This window comes from Bubalus kerabau, chromosome 2, assembly GCF_029407905.1.
Source record: "Bubalus kerabau isolate K-KA32 ecotype Philippines breed swamp buffalo chromosome 2, PCC_UOA_SB_1v2, whole genome shotgun sequence".
Taxonomy (NCBI): Eukaryota; Metazoa; Chordata; class Mammalia; order Artiodactyla; family Bovidae; genus Bubalus; species Bubalus kerabau.
Genome location: NC_073625.1, coordinates 47,230,332 through 47,247,762, shown reverse-complemented (window position 1 = coordinate 47,247,762; position 17,431 = coordinate 47,230,332). Strand labels below are relative to the sequence as shown.

Sequence of the window (17,431 nt, the reverse complement as noted above, 5' to 3'; positions counted from 1 at the left end):
GGTGGGAGGGGGGAAAACCTCACCAGCAAAGATGACAATATATTTTTCAATTACAGGATTGTATGTGTGTGTGTGGAGAAGCCTAGGATTTCTTTTCATCATCAATAATGACTTTGTTTCAGATAAAATTGATGGTTTTTATGTCCATTATCTTACTGACTTATTTTTTTAAGTGTTTATAGTTTTCTTTGTTTTCAACATTGTGGCAACACTCATTCACGTTAAAACATGGTTTCCTAAGCATTACAAGTGATAACAAGCCAGGGTAGTCTTCTGGTGTAATACATTTCACAACAGTAGCCTAAATGTTGAGGAAAACCTAAGCCTGTCAATTTCATACAGGTGTGGGTGTGTGTGCACACACACATTCACATGCACACGTGCGCTTGCAACAATTTTAAAGCTGCAGAGCCTCTGTGTGCTCAGTCTGCTCAGTCATGTCTGACTCTCTGCGACCCTGTGGACTGTAGCCCACCAGGCTCCTCTATCCATGGAATTTTCCAGGCAAGAATACTGGAGTGGGTTGCCATTTCCTACTCCAGGGGATCTTCCTGAACTAGGGATAGAACTTGAGTCTCCTGCATGGAAGGCAGATTCTTTACCACTGAGCTACCTGGGAAGCCCAGCAGAGCCTACTGGGCTAAGATAATGTAGGCAGCATCTGGAGGTGCCTAAAATTACTCCTGGGAAAATAAGGCTTAACTTTTAATGAACTTAAAAGAGCAATACTTACCTTATAATGTTAATGTCTTATTTTCACTGCTGCACAAATATTTATTGGGGCTTCCCTGGTGGCTCAGAGGATAGAGCGTCTGCCTGCAATGCAGGAGACCTGGTGGCAGACACTGTCCTGGGCACAGGATTACAGCAGTGAGCAATCTCAGATACAATAGTCTTTGCATTTTAGTAATCACTGAAATAAAACTGCTAACAGTTAGAAGCTATTATTCTCAGCCCTTTATTTATATGCTCTTTTCATCTTATATTTTTATTACCCCATTTTACCAAGGGACTGAAGCACAGGGAAGATAACTTCCTTGACCAAGGTCTCACAATTCAGACTGACTTACTCTGGAGTCCACCCTTGTAACTACTGAATCTTACTGCTTCTGTAACATGTCTGTGCTGTGCTCAGTTGCTCAATTGTGTCTGACTCTTTGTTTTTTTGTTTTTTTTTAAACACACACAACACCAAAGTAAAGTAGGTTGTTGTCATGCCCGACTCTTTTGCGACCCCGTGGACTGCAGCCCAGCAGGCTCTTCTGTCCATGGGATTTCCCGGGCAAGAATATTGGAGTGGGGTGCCATTTCTTTCTCCAGGGGATATTCCCGACCCAGGGATTGAACCTGTGTCTCCTGCATTGGCAGGAGGATTCTTTACTACCGAGCTACCAGAGAAGCCCTAAAGGAACGTAGGCATTTGTCCATAAAGAAGGTGGGCATTCTCGGGGGTAATGCGTGCATTCTCTTTTGCACACTTTCACTCTGGGCTAAGCCATTAAAATAAAGTGAACAACAAGCAAGAAGAAAGCCTGCAAGTAGGTGATCCTGCCAGTGTGGTCCCTGTGCTGTCTAGGAGAGAAAACAGAGGAGGAAAAGAAAGGAAAATGAAATAAAAGTGAAATGGCTATTCAATACATTGGCATCACTGACTCAATGGACATGAGTTTGAGTAAGCTCCGAGAATTGGTGATGGACAGGGAGGCCTGGCGTGCTGCAGTCCATGGGGTCGCAAAGAGTCAGACACGACTGAGCAACTGAACTGAACTGAACTGATTCAATACAAAACCTCTATCATAAAGTAAGTAATAAAGTCCTTGATAAAGACTAAACAGATCATTTCAGGGTATGTTCTGCCTTCAAGTATTATCACAAACATGGCCTTGCTGTATTTCATTCTCGCTGTATCCTAGTAGGGTAAAGGACACCCAGCCCTTGTTTTACGATATAAGATAAAGAATGTGCTCACAATCTCAGCCACAGGCTGGCTGTTACTGCTTCATTCCAAGCCACGGATATAGCACATTGGACTCTATTTGGTCCTCTGCACAGCTACCCTCCAATAAATGCAGGAAGTCACCCCCCCAAACATATAACCTCTCTACGCCCACCCAACTCATCTATGCCACCATCTCAGGCATGTTCACAGTAGTGAGAACTAGGTCATTATCTTAAATGTGTTCCAAATAATGGGACTACTCTGAACGTGGAGGTTACAGACTTCCTGACCATTCGATGATGGTATTTCCCAAGATATATCAAGGAAATTACAAGTAACAGAACACACTGGGGTCCAAGCATGCCCTGAAAACTTATAAATCACTGGGAAGAAATACACAAATTCAGAGTTAATGTGAAAAATGAGAACAGCTCTGGAAATGCTGTGTCAGGGTCAAACAGGTGGTTGAGTTTGAAGGATACATCTACAATGGGGCTGTTCCAGAGAGGGAGAAATGTTGCCAGACGTCTGCAAGGGTTTCCTGGCCAGTTCATGAACTGTAACCCAGTGAGTTTTGCTGGTGAGTGGTCTGTTTTTAGGAGAGTGGTCTGTTTTTAGGAGTTTACAGTCAGTTGGACCATAAAGAAGGCTGAGTGCTGAAGAATTGATGCTTTCAAACTGTGATGTTGGAGATGATTCTTGAGAGTCCCTTGAACAGCAAGGAGATCAAACCAGTCAACCCAAAGGGAAATCAACCCTGAATACTCACTGGAAGGATTGATGCTGAAACTGAACTCCAATACTCTGGCCACCTGATGGGAAGAGCCGACACACTGGAAAAGACCCTGATGCTGGGAAAGATTGAGGGCAGGAGAACCGGGTGATAGAGGATGAGATGGTTGGATGGCATCACAGACTCAATGGACGTGAGTCTGAGCAAACTCTTGGAGATAGTGAAAGACAGGGAAACGTGGCATGCTGCAGTCCATGGGGTCACAGAGTCAGACACGACTTAGCGACTGAACAACATCTGACTCCGACCTGAGGGTTCTCCATCACCATCTGAGATCTGCACCTTAGGATGGAAAGGTGGTTGTGTGAGAGCTGAGATCTACCGAAATTGTCCCAAATCCTGACTTCAGCCCAGAACAATACTGTCACCCTGTCGCCCGGGCAGCAGATAATTCCTCGGAGGACAGGGGTCACCACAGGGGTCTGGCAACCTACGCAGCAGCACGAGCTTTGCCTGTGAAAACTAATCTCTGTAGCAACCTAATGGCAGAAGCCAGCTCAGAAAATTGCCCTTATCTCTACAGTGAAGTGCCTGCTTCATCTGAGTGAGTGCTCTTTGTATTTCTTTACGCTGATAGTTTGAGTCACCGTCGAACAAGTAACCACAGATCAGAGCAGGGGGCGGAGGAGGTCACAGTGTGCACTCGGGGCAGCTGGAAGAGGAGGGTCACTCCTTGAGGCACAGCATCCTTGTTCCCTGTTGGAACCAAAGGGGGTCCCATTGCCCAGCAGCAGGGAGGGTCCCCTCCCCTGGCCAGCTTTCTGGGAGGGGAGGGGGTGTCTCTCCTCTTGCGGGTTTCAATTACACACCGATGATTACGATAGCTTCTTCTGCAGCACAAGGAGGGAGATCCCCCTCTGAAAATGCACTTTCAATCTTTGATGCCAGAAATAGTCTAAGGCAACCACCAGTCTCTATGGCAGAACTTATGTGAGGTGACCTCCCCCTGGTGGTGGGCGCTGGTGTTTGAACAGCCCCGGGACTAGCTCTCAGGACACCATCTCCTCTGTCCCTCCACCAAGACCGGCCACAGATACCTTGCTCTTTGGGGGCCCCTAACGGTGGCACGGTGACAGTTCTTCTTGTTCCTGCCGATGAGACTCTGGATGTCCACCTCATTATCCACATGCCCTGGGTGCCCCCTGGAGCAGGAGATGGCAACCCACTCCCATATTTGTGCCTGGAAAATCCCATGGCACAGAGGAGCCTGGCGGGCTACAGTCCAGGGGGTCACAAAAGATTCTGACACGACTCAGCCTACTAAACAACAGCTCTGAGTGCTCAGTGAGGGCTGGGGGATGGAGCGGGGGAGGACATCACTGCACAGGAAATCAGACAAGGGTGTAACTGGCGGGCTGGGAGAAAATTCTAGTTCTGCCAGTACGTAGTGAGTTCCCCCTCAGGAAACCTCAGCACCTCTCTGAGCCTTGATTCCTCCCTGCAGAAATGAAGAAGGCTTGAGCCCAAGGTCCTTTCTGTCATGGTTCTGTAGCTGCACCCAGAATCTGATGCCCAGTTGCCACGGGATTCTATGTGCTGATTAGCTTCACAAAGGCAGCAGAAAGACGTTGTCATCTATAAAATGGGCAAATACAGTATCTATCACAGAAGGTTGTAAGAAGGATGAGTAGGCTTCCCTGGTGGCTCAGACAGTAAAGAATCCGCCTGCAATGTTGGGTTGGGAAGATTCCCCTGGAGAAAGGGATGGCTATCCACTCCAGTATTCTTGCCTGGAGAATCCCACAAACAGAGAAGCCTGGAAGGCTACAGGACATAGGGCTGCAAAGAGACAGACACAATTGAGCAACTAGGCTCAAGAAGGATGAAATTTAACGATGTACTTAAAATATTTGGCCAACGGTAAGCACTAACAGGGTGTTTATCACAAACTGTATAATTACTAAGTACATATATAATTGATCACTCAAACTTCAGATGAAAGAGGGGACTACTAGTAACCTTCCTGGGACGAGATGGGCAAACTGGAGCATACAGTCACCCTGTCAATAATAAATGACTATCAGGAGATCTGGAAAAGCCCCTAGTAATGGACAAACTTTAAAAAAAAGAAAAGTTCCACTCAAGTGTTCTGGCTTTGTAAGGATAAACCTTTGGCAAACTCTCAAATGGCAACTGGACAGAATTGGCTGTGGGGTCAAGTAGAGTGTCTCTGACACAGGTTCCTCTTGGAGCAATGAAATTTCCAAGACCAATTACAGACACAAGCGTTAAGTGACTGAAATTGACCTTCTCTTCCACAAACCGGCAGACAGGCTTCCCAGGGACCACTGCAGGGTAAGGCAGGAGTGTGGGGATGGGGAAGCCAGAATGTCACCCCCTAAGTATGCCTCTTCAACATAAAAGTTATTTGGAGCTGAAGGCAGTTACGAAACACATATGCCAGAAACCTCCATCTTCCCTCTCTTTCCTGCCTGAAGGTAGGATATAAATGACCCTCTTAATGGAGATGTTCCAGACTCTCATGGACGAGTGTGCCAACGTGCCCATCAGCTTCCTCCCATGAACTGACTTCCCTGCAGCGAGCTGGAAGCCTGAAACGGCTTCCCTCCCTCCTACTGTTTCTCTTACCAATTTATTCTTTGTTGAAGAGGCTGTACAAGCCAAGTTCTAAGTCTCTACGTTGTCGTGCTGAGGGTTCTCCCCCCTGATGCACGCTGCACTCGTTAATAACTGTTTTTCTCTTGTGATCCATCTTTTTCTTAAACAGTCACAGTTGAAAACCTAGGACAGGCAGAGGCAGGGTTCTGTCTCCCCTACAGGCGCGAGGCTGGAAAGCCGGATGGAAGAGAACTAGAGTCAGGGTCACACTAGGGAACATTCTGTTGCTGAGCCAGTTCCTGCTGGGGAAATCCTATGGGGTAGCAAGGGGCAAAGGGGCCGCACTCCACCAATGGAAGAGCTGGAAGCAACCTCACTGAGCTGATCCAGCTCAACCTGCTCACTTCATAGATGAAGCGGCGGAGGTCTGGGTGGACATCTTGCCCAAGGACAGGTGGTTTGTTATGGATCTGTTAAGCCCTTGCATGTGTGTGTGTGTGTATGTGTGCTCAGTTGTGCCCAGCTCTTTGCGAGCACATGGGCTGCAGCCCGCCACGCTCGTCTCTCCATGGGATTCTCCAGGCAAGGATACTGGAGTGGGTTGCCATTTCCTTCTCCAGGGGATCTTCCTGACCCAGGGATCGAACCGACATGTCCTGCACTGGAAGGCAGGTTCTTTACTACTAAGTCATCTGGGGAGCCCGTGAAGCCCTTAGGCTGTATTTACATAGCATGCTGCTGCTGCTAAATCACTTCAGTCGTGTCCGACTCTGTGTGACCCCACAGACGTCAGCCCACCAGGCTCTCCTGCCCCTGGGATTCTCCAGGCAAGAACACTGGAGTGGGTTGCCATTTCCTTCTCCAATGCATGAAAGTGAAAAAATGAAAGTGAAGTCGCCCAGTCGTGTCCGACTCTTAGCGACCCCATGGACTGCAGCCTACCAGGCTCCTCCATCCATGGGATTTTCCAGGCAAGAGCACTGGAGTGGGGTGCCATCGCCTTCTCCGATTTACATAGCATACACAATTAAAAAAAAAAAAATCACGCTCACAGGGCCTGTGAGCACCAGGAGGAAGGCTGCTGTCTGTCATTCACCAAGGGCTGTGACCTCTCACAATGACCTCACCGAGACTGTGGGGGTGGGGTTACTGTTCTCCTTCTGCAACTGGGCAGACTGGGGGCCTGGGGAGGTTGACTGACTCATCTGGGGTCCTACAGAGGGCCCTGCCACCAGCATAGTGCTCAGAACACAGCAGGCCCTGAGAAACATGTGTTAAAATGAATATGCCCTTTGACTAGACGAATTCTCTGCCACCCATCTGAAGTGACTCATGGAAAAGTCATGTGTAACAGGAAAAATAAGGAAGCAAACCAAATATCTACCAAGAGGGGCTGGTTAAACAAAGTATAGTATGTGTGCAATGGAATACTATGCAGCAGGAAAAAATGAGACCTTTCTATGTACCATTATAGAAACATCTCCAAGCTATACTATTATGTGGGGAAAACATAAAGATACAGAACAGTAAACAAATATGCAACTTTAGTGTGTCAAGGGGAAAGAGATGAAAGTCTAGTGAAATACCCATGTTATATTCAAATATGCATATAGAAACTCTGGAAGCAGAAAATTTACCAAAAATCATAGTTAATTTTTAGAGGACTGGCTATCAAGATTGGAGAAAGACTTTTCACTATATACCTTTTAATACTTTCTGGGTTTTGAACAATGTGAATGTATTACTATATTTAAAAAAATTAAATTTAAAAATGTATAAACTCAATGACAATAATAAAAATAAAATTCAAACAATATATTACCTAAAAAAATACTTGTTGAACGAGTGAATGAATGAATGACTGAAGGAAGGAGTGAATGAGTTGAATGAATGAATAAATGAGTGAAGTGATGGAGCCAGGATTTAAATCCAGGTCTGTCTGGCTCCAGCACCCGGGTACTGCCTTCTGCTTGAACCCATGAATGTCATCAGGGCTGCAACTGATGTACCAAAAGCACTCAAATATATCTGTTAAACATAAATAAATGGCTGAGAGAATAATAGAGTTGTAATTCACCTGAACCTCAGTTTCCTGTGGATAAAAGAGCTTTATTCATAGAGCTATCCTAGGGGTGAAATAAGATGTGAAAGATATGAAAAATTCATGTGCATTACTGCATACTGTAAGATGATTCCAGAACAGGCTTTGGAGTTGGCTAAAACCAGTTTTGTGCAATGTAGGAGACTGGGGTTTGATCCCTGGGCCAGGAAGATCCCCTGGAAAAGGAAATGGTTATCCATTCCAGTATTCTTGCCTGGAGAATTCCATGGACAGGAGTTTGGTGAGCTACAGTCCATGGGGTCGCAAAGAGTCAGAAATGATTGAGCAATTAACACGAAAGCAGGTTTGCATCATAGGGCCAGCACTTACTATGTGACCTGGGACAGGTTTCTTGGCCTCTCCTGGCCTCAGTTTTCACATCTGTAGAATGGGAATAATAGTACCAATTTCATAGAGTTCTTGTAAAATGATGAAATGGTATATATTACACAGAAAGCAATTCACGTAAATGAACAGAAACTATTTTATTATCAGTAAGGTAAAGCAGAAAATTTAACAAAAATGATAAAGGTGACAAAGTAAAACAAGCTATTGTTGAATGAAAAAAAAACAAAAACAAAAACTCCAATATTAGCTTTCTGAATCCAATAACATTTTTGTCTTTTAATTCTGAATTCAGGCCAACCTCAAACACCTCATTCTCTGGTGTTAATTATGATTACACATGGGAACTACATATTGCACCTGCTGAAATCAGTAATGAAAGGAAAAGTACTGAGCCTTCCCAACGTTAAAAAAAAAAAAAGCTTTAGTTTTCTGAACTTTCAGTTCAGAAGTATATGGACTGACAGCTTTTGCTGTAAACCTATCAATCAGGTATTTTACTTACATTAAGTAGTGGAGTCTAAAATCGCATTCTTTTATAGTGTTATAGGTTCGATCCCTGGATCAGGAAGATTCCCCTGAAGAAGGGAATGGCAACCCACTCCGGTATGGCCGTGGTAGAGCCCATCACTGCTCAGAGTGACTTCCCTTTCACTTTTCACTTTCATGCATTGGAGAAGGAAATGGCAACCCACTCCAGTGTTCTTGCCTGGAGAATCCCAGGGACAGGGGAGCCTGGTGGGCTACCGTCTATGGGGTCACACAGAGTTGGACACGACTGAAGTGACTTAGCAGCAGCAGCTCAGAGGACAGAGCAGAGTCACTTACAGTTTCATTAAGTGCCAGCGTCTCCATGTGCTGATTAGTATTTACAAAGGACAAAATTCTCTGTCGCAACTGAACTATATTTTGAATGACTAGCACTCCTCAGCCCTTGAAACGGGTCCTAACAATTGTGTGCAGAAAACATACACCGAGGAGGCGACTCCCCAGCCCACCGCCAACACACACTGACGTGCACAAGCACCATCACCGTGACAGGAGAGGGGCCGGCACAGAACAGGGGGTGGCCTGTAGGCAAAAAGAATGGACCGTGTCATCTGCTGGCCTTTTTAAAAGGAGTAGAGCCTGAAATATTACCACTGGAATCAAACAGCCTCTGCTTTAGCTGTTCTATCACAAAGCCTTTTTTTTTTTTTTTCTGGTTCTCTTATGTAATTGTCTTGGGGCTTGAAATGTCTGTAGTTGCTGACAAGAGTTCTGAAAACGACTGCGCTGAAGAAGACGTGCTTTGAGCAATGAATGAAGGGTGCTGATGGGTTGAGCTGAAAAGGGGATCGAATGCTTGCGAGGGAGGGGAACAGGGAGGAGAGATCAAAAGAACCTCGTGGATGTTAATATATTCTCTGTTTATACATGAGCCAGAAATTCTGAAATTAGGGAAACGGTGGATAACTGTAAACTTTGCACGTATGTAATAGGCGGGCTTTTCTTAAACTTAGAACATTCTGAACTTTCCCAAATAAACTAAAGCATACCATATTGGCTTAAGATCTCTCCACACTTGAGGAGGTTTACGGGGAAAGGTGAGGCCGGTTCAAGTCTGAGAAAGCTGATGACATTAGGCTGAGAAGTGCCAATGGTCCGGGCAGGCGGGGGTGCCACACTGCAACGGAGCCCAACTGTCAGCTCTGCTGCCGGAGTGTCACATTTGACAGCACGCTGCCACAAACTGACTCGGGACAGGCACAGACAGCTACATGGCCAAGCATATAACAGCCGCACAAGTGGAAACCACGCACTTCAGCTGTGCCACTTGGGATCTCCCCAACGTTTCAATCATCAGATCACTGCTGAGTGATAACTTGTTTACTACCAAACTACAGGCTTTGGGAGGACAAGTCTGGGATCTGATGTCTGGTGGAGAGAATCCTGTGGACAGAGGAGCCTGGTGGGCTGCCCTCTATGGGGTCGCACGGAGTCGGACACGACTGAAGCGACTTAGCAGCAGGAGAGCGAGCAGCAGCACAAGAGGATGAGGACGGAGGCCAGGCGAGGCAAGCCCATGTTCAAGGAGGTGTTCTTGTTCTTGTCCCAAAGGCTGGGTTCTCGGGCTGATGGCCAGTCATCCTGCTTTACAGCCACGAGGTCAAATGGCACTTAGGAGAAGGGAGGCCCCAGAGCATGGCCCTGACTCTCATTTTGGACTGGAGGAGACCAAGGCACAGATCTGGCTGAGAGTGGAACCAGTGATCAATGACTCAAGGATATGTTAATGATATGACAACGATTCTGGTCAGGCTAGACCCCTTTTGGCTAGACAGTGATCTTCAATCTTGTCTCCCAATTAGAATCACCTTGGGGAGTCTCCCAGGCCAAGACCCCCAGGATGAGACTGGAGTTGGTCTGGAGGGGCCTGGGCACAGGCATTTCGTGAGCTGCTCAGGAGCTTTCACTAATAAAAAGAATTTAAGGACACCACTCCAACTCCTTTCATGACTATCAGGATATTTCATGTTTTTAAAGGAAAGTTATGGCAGTATCCGGAGAAGGCAATGGCAACCCAGTCAAGTACTCTTTCCTGGAAGATCCCATGGACGGAGGAGCCTGGTGGGCTACAGTCCATGGGGTCACTGGGAGTCAGACACAACTGAGCGACTTCACTTTCACTTTTCACTTTCATGCATTGGAGAAGGAAATGGCAACCAACTCCAGTGTTCTTGCTTTGAGAATCCCAGGGACAGAGGAGCCTGGTGGGCTTCCATCTATGGGGTCGCACAGAGTCAGACACGACTGAGGCGACTTAGCAGCAGCAGCATGGCAGTATCACAAATCTTACATGGGCATTTGTTTTAAGAAAGGTGAGTTTATTCACTAGGAGAGTGAATTTTTCTGATTAGCATTATCCAAATTAGCCTGTCCATCAAATATTCATTCATGACTCAGACAACAGAAACATGGTGTTCGTTTCCATTACTCTGTGGAACCATCTCTACTGCCTGGAAACTAACAATATTATGTGAGAACTCTAAATCTCTGGTTAGCTTGGTGACAACTAACTGAACTCTTATTCCAGGGAACCAGCCAACCGCTGCCAACAATCCAAAGCACAGGTAATTACTGGTGCAAAGCACAGCTCTGCTTTCTCAGTAAAAAGCAAAAAGGTTCACAAAAAGAATACGGCAGTGGAATATGCTAAGCAAACATTTGTACAACAGAAAAATGATCTTATTTTAATAAAAGTTTTCATTTATTTGTAATGGTGTGAATCTCTCTAATATATTACTTGAAGTGACTAATATTATTTGAAATTAATGATGATATGGCTTCATTTTTTAGATAAACAATTAATGAACATGTTGATTATAAATAATTTACAATACTGGATGATGATCCAGCTAACAAAAATACATTTTACACATCAGATCCAACTGTGATAGTTAGAAAATGGGCTTCCAATATTAACTCGATAATGAAATGATGTTAGCTGCTCAATCCTGTCTGACAACTTGCAACCCCATGGACTGTCGCCTGCCAGTCTCCTCAGTCCAGGGAATTCTCCAGGCAAGAATACTGGAGTGGGTTGCCATTCCCTTCTTCAGGGGACCTTCCCGACCCAGGGATTGAACCCTGGATCTCCTGCATCGCAAGTGGTTTCTTTACTGTCTGTGCCACCAGGAAATGAACTAATAGTTCAGGTCAATTTCTTTCTTTCCTTTAAGATGAAGGTCAGAGAATGACATGAACACATGGGAAGAACACTGACACAGCCTTTTTCCTTCACATCACCTGCCACCCTCTGGATGCCTGTTTCCCCCAAATTCATAGACTGATGTCCTCCCCCTCAAAGATGATGGTATCAGCTATTGAGAGGTCATTAAGGATCATGAGGGTGGGGCCCTCATAATGGGATTAGTGCCCTTGTAAGAGACCCCACAGAGCTCTCTCATCCCTTCCACTGCATGAGGGCATCGAGGAGCCTACAACCCACAAGAGGGCCCTCAGCCAGCGATGCTGGCCTCCACAACTGTGTGAAATAAGTTCCTGTTGTTTAGAAGCCACCAGTCTGTGGTATTTTGTTACAGTAGCTTTAACAGGTTAAGACACTGTCACTCACCCAGGTGACCCTCCAACAGACTCAGTAAAGACACCCACATGGCCAGACTACCAGCACAAAGGGGACCTCTGTGGGCAACACAGTTAACAGTCTGCCTACTCAAAGGTCAGACACCGCCAACCTCAAGTAGAATCACATTTTCACTACAGCACCCCAAGGTGACACTCCAGCTTTAGGAAAAATGGCCTCCAAAACGATAAAGTTGTCCAACTGAAATCTCAGAAGCTGCATCTTCCCACCTGGAGGGGTGGTGTTGGCTAAATGAGAGACTAGCTTTCTACTAGAAGGCTCTCCAGTGGTTTGAAGGACCCTGTAGATGGGCGACCAAGGCACAGAGCTCCCCCAGGCCACATTCAGAGGCTCCTGAGCCCCGAACAGAGAAGAAAGCATGGTTTCCAACCCCACCATCCTAGTGCAAACACCTGGCCAGCTCCCCTGACAACCCAAGCTAAGATCCTCACAAGGGGCCTCCTTGCTGCCTCTCCTGCCCACCCAACCTCCTTCCCCAAAGCCATTCTCCAGCTAACTTTTAATTAGAACAGGACCCGAAACCCTCCCAGGGCTTCCCAGGCTCCCAAAGAACCATTCCCTGGCTGCATCCAACCTCGGCCACCACCACCACCCTCACTGGACCCTGGAAAGGCCTTCACTCATCCCTGCACTGGAACTTTCACATCTGCTATGCCCGCTGCCTGGATGCCCACCACACAACATCTACATGAGGAGCTTCTTCCTGCCAGCCACATCCAAGCAGTACAGAGTGGCCTTCTGGGGCCACTCGGTGTAAAATGGGCTGCAGGCTGACTCTCTCTGCAGGTCCTCTTTACCGGCACTGATCCCAGAGCTGTGTTCTGCCCCCTCCACCTTCTCTGAGCCTGACCCCACCTACCAGCTGCATTGCTTGGAGTCCCCAGCCTCCTGGCTGCCAGCTTGGTTCTCCCAATGATGAGATCAGAAAGCTGGGGCAAGCTGGGGTACTTCTTAACCTGCAGCTCGCTGCTTCAGCACCTCAGTTCCATCCCTCCATGTCTGTAGCTCCTGCCAGAAGGTTCCTCCCTAAGGTCCCAGCAACAGGACTTCCCTCCATCCAACACTCTCTGCTGATTGCCTCAGTCCTGCCCCCACCAACCGGTTCTTCATTACACCTCCAAAACCACCGCAGTGTCCCTGCTAGGCTCTGGTTGGCACAGCCCACTCCCTGTCCTCTCCTCAGCCACTCCCTATCACATCAGCCTGATTCCCACCTGTGCACCCCCTTTTTAAAACTGTCTCCCCCTTCTTCAGCCTCTGCTAGAACATAAGCAGAAAGCTCATCGTGTTCGCCACTCTGTCCACTGGGCCTAAAACAGCACCTGAAGCACAGGAAGCATTCACTAAACAGTAAAAGAATAAATGAACGGTGTCTCTGCTCAAAACAGTACCTTGTGAGTGAGCCTTTCCCCAATCGTTTTCTGGTAAAACAGCAGTCCCCCTCCCCTCCCCATCTCCTAAGGCCCATTTTTTTCCTATAGTACCATCACCTCCTGACCTATTTCATATGTATTTATTTATTGTCTTGTTTTCCCCAACAAAAATGCCAGTCCTGAAGACAGGAAGGCTCTTTTCTTTACTGCTGTGCCCTCAGAGCCTAGAACAGTGAGTGCCTGGCTCAAAGCAGAATCTCTACCCATTTGTTAAAGTGAAGAGCTTGCAAGGTGGGCAACATTTCAGATGCAGCAATTTCAGGATGGTCTCTGACACAGGGAAGACTGCAAAACTATGAGACTGCTAGGCACACAAGCGGCATCTTGTATGATCTGATCTTGCTCCTTTGGCATGACAGCCTAGAACCAGTAAGAGACTCCATATGCTGACAGACCTCAGCCTCAAGAAGAGAAAAGGTTTTAGAGTGAAAGGAGTTAGACCCTGTATTTGTGCCAACTGTAGCTTTAGAAACCATGCATGGACCCTTATCTAAGCACATAGCACTGGACATCCTTTCTGAGAGTAGATGGGCCTGTACCTGATAAACACATGGGTCTTAAGGGCACCATTCTCTGTTCCAATGGTGTCCCTCTTGGCAGCCGCCTTCAACTCCAGTTCACTGACAGTTAACTACGGACTCAGAGCCAAGCATCCGAAAGCAGCACTTTCTCTGATAGCTGCTCCCCTAATGGGGCATCTCTCTCAAAGGCAGACTTTATCCTGCAACGCTGGCCGAGGTACACATTTTATTCTGCACACTGATTGCAGATCAGAAATAAATCCCTCCTCCCTACCACCATCTGTTACTCATACCTGCCCCCTCACTCTCCAACGTGTCTAAAATGTGGGGATCTGGAGGGGAAAATAAAAACAGAAAACAAAATCCAATTCCCCCTTTACTGAGTGTCCCCTGCGCGCCCCCCACCCCCTTTCAGGGATCGGGATTCCCGACTAACTATCCTCAAGGCCTAGCAAATGGCCCCTTCCCCCCAACACCATTCGACCAAAACTGGCCAAGCGCTGGATAAAGAGCAACCGCGGCTCCTCACCCAAACATTGGCTTTCCTTCCTAGGCGTACAGATTGAGAATGAGGAGACACCTTCCTATTTATATACAGTGAGTCAACGTCGAGCGGACAAATGTCTCTGTTTCCTCCTCCCTATGAATGAAGCGACCCCTCCTCAAAGGAGTTAAGTAAAGTGCCCGGAACAACCCAAGCCTCAAGGTGAGGGTACGCGCATCCCCGGCCATCTGGGCAGCTAATTCATGCTCCGATCGTCTCCTGCTATGTCGCCCCTCTAACTCACCCGAGTTCACACCCGGGGGCGGGGGGCAGGGGCATCGCTGGGAGGTGGTTACCAGCCAGCCTAGGTGAAAGGCAAGCCCCTATGAAGATCCCCACCATGGGCGGGCAGCGCGCGGCCCGGCAGGTGCTCGGGGACCCGGGATCTTGGGGAGGGCGCTCCCACCCCAGCCGGGACAGAGGGGGACCGAGGCAGGGTGGCCGGGGACATCGCTGCGTTCTTCCGCCGGCGACCCAGCTTGAAGAGGCTGCCCCGGGCCGGCCCCGGACCTCGGCGCCGCCTCGTCCCGGCAACAAGTGTCCGCCCTCCGCCCGACGGGCCGCCGCGCCCGGGCCCTCACCCGGCACAGGCCGTCCACGAACACGCGCGGGTCCAGGTGGCAGGCGATGGTGGCGCTGGGCAGGTCCTGCAGGTCCACCTCTTCCATCATCTCGCAGTCGATGAAGCTCCAGTCGCCGCCGCCCTCGTCGGGCCCGGCCGCCCCCGAGAACGGCGCGAAGGGCCGCAGCGTGTACCCAGGCTGCGCTCGCGCCTCGGCCGCCTCGGCCGCCGCCCCGAGCCGGGGCCCGGTGGAGCTGTCCTCCATGACCCCGCGCCCGCGCGGCCCCAAGCGGGATCCTCGCGCGCCTCTCTGGTCCGCCGCCTCGGAGCTCGCGTCGCAGCCGGCGGCGGTCACCGCGGCTCCGGGAGAGCGCCGGGCCCCGCCCGCCGCCTTTCCTTTCGGGGGCCCCAGCCGGCCACCGAGGGCAGAGCTACAGCGGAGACAGCCTCGGGCCCTTTAAGGCCGGCCCACGTGGGTTATTGTCCCCGTGGCCGTCCAGCAGAGGAAGCCAATAGAAGAGCGCGACTTCCCTCACGTGATCCGTAGGCTGCCGCCCTCAGTCTGAAGCCTCAGAGAGGCCATGTTGGTTAGGGGCCAAGAGCTCCTTCCCCAGTTCCGCTTTTCTGACAGCGGACGCCAGCCCAAGGCGCCGGGCAGTGTCTTGCGCACAGGGATGACAGCTAGAGCGGCAGCGCTTCTGTGGGTCCCATGTGGTGACGTTTTTGAGGCACAGAGGCCAACTTTGGGGGATTTAAGCGAGATATATCCCTGGCTGCTGCCTTTGGCAAGTGGTTAAATGCTTACCGTATATTGTCAGATATAGGCGCAATAAGGGATTGAACCAGACCCCGATTAACAATACCCTCCTTTTAGATTTTTAGCTTATTAGTCATTATATCATTGTTCACAGAAGTAGTCTTTGAATTACTGCTATGAACCGAGTTCCTGCATGCGTGCTAAGTCGCTTCAGTGGTGTATGACTGCATCCCTATGGACTGCCAGCCTCCTCTGTCCAAGGGATTGGCCAGGCAAGAATACCGGGAATACCGGAGTGAGTTGCCCTGCCCTCCACCAGGGGACCTTCCCCAACCAGGGATGGAACCCACATCTCTTTGCGTCTCCAGAATTGGCAGGCAGGTTCTTTACTGCTAGCGCCACCTGGGAAGCCAGGTGTACAGTAGGAGATAACAAAAGAAACAAAATCTTGGTCCTTGCCTTTGGGGAGTTTATGGACGCGGGAAAAAAAAGGTCTTTAAATAAGTCTCTTTCTCCCTCTCCTCCCTGCCCCCTCCCCCTTTATTACAAAATAGGTAGAATTTCTTCACCGTAAAGGGCAATGTGGTTCAGTGAAAATTTGGGTCTAAAGAAAATCCCATGGACGGAGGAGCCTGGGAGGCTGCAGTCCATGAGGTCGCTAAGAGTCGGACACGACTGAGCGACTTCACTTTGACTTTTCACTTTCATGCGTTGGAGAAGGAAATGGCAACCCACTCCAGTATTCTTGCCTGGAGAATCCCAGGGACGGGGGAGCCTGTGGGCTGCCGCCTGTGGGGTCACACAGAGTTGGACACGTACGACTGAAGCGACTTAGCAGCAGCAGCAGCAGCAGCAAAGTCTAGCTTTGCCCTTAATTACTTGGAAGAGTAGCCTGGATTTCAGTTTCCTCATCTGAAAAATAAGGTCATATATGGCAAGTATCCTGTAAGGGCGCAATAAGTGGGGTTTCTGTGTAGACGTCTTTGGAAGATGTGAAATTAGACCTGTACTTTCTCCTAAAGCAAGCCTAGCCTCTAGTTTGAAACTGTAAGTGATTATAATAAAAAAAGTTCATCCAACTGACAGGTGAGATTTGTTCAGAACCTGGCCTGTGCTGTGATTGCTATTTTTACAGCCTCAGTGCAGTTCATGCCCTCTAGGAGTTTAAATCCAAGAGGAACAGTGATATGCATGCAGAGATAGCTCATACAATAGAATGTCATTTGAAGGTTTTGAGAAATTGGACTGATCACATATTGCTGGTGAGAATGTAAAATGATGTAGCCATTTTAGAAAAAAATTGGCAGTTACTCAAAAACTTAAACACACAGTTGTCACCTGACCGAGCAGTTGCTCTCTTGTGTATAGACCCATGAAAAATGGGAGTATGTGTCCACATAGAAGTTTACACAGGAAGGTTCATAGCCCTATTATTCACAATAGCCAAAAAAGTAGAAATAACCTGAATGTTCATCAAATGAAGAATGGGTAAACCAGATGTAGATCCATGCAATGGAATATTATTCAACCATAAAAAGAGATGTACTGATTCATGTACATTCATGTACAACATTAATGAACATTGAAAACATGATAATGAAAGAAGCCAGTCACAAAAGTCCAGCTACTGTATGTTTCCCTTAATAGGAAGTGTCCGTGCATGCGTAACAAGTCACTTCAGTGGTGTCCAGCTCTTTGTGACCCTGTGGACTGTGGCTCGCCAGGCTGCT

At 48.2% G+C, this 17,431-nt stretch overlaps 1 protein-coding gene across 1 annotated transcript in view; it reads right to left on the bottom strand.

The window, feature by feature from the left end:
* The window catches only part of RCAN1 (regulator of calcineurin 1), a 120,487-nt gene extending 105,096 nt beyond the window's left edge, over positions 1-15,391 (bottom strand). The window contains exon 1 of the mRNA XM_055567612.1: positions 14,964-15,391. Coding sequence (XP_055423587.1) covers positions 14,964-15,209 — 246 coding nt within the window. The 5' untranslated portion in view covers positions 15,210-15,391. The remainder of the gene's footprint in view (positions 1-14,963) is intronic.
* Positions 15,392-17,431: the final 2,040 nt, after the last annotated feature.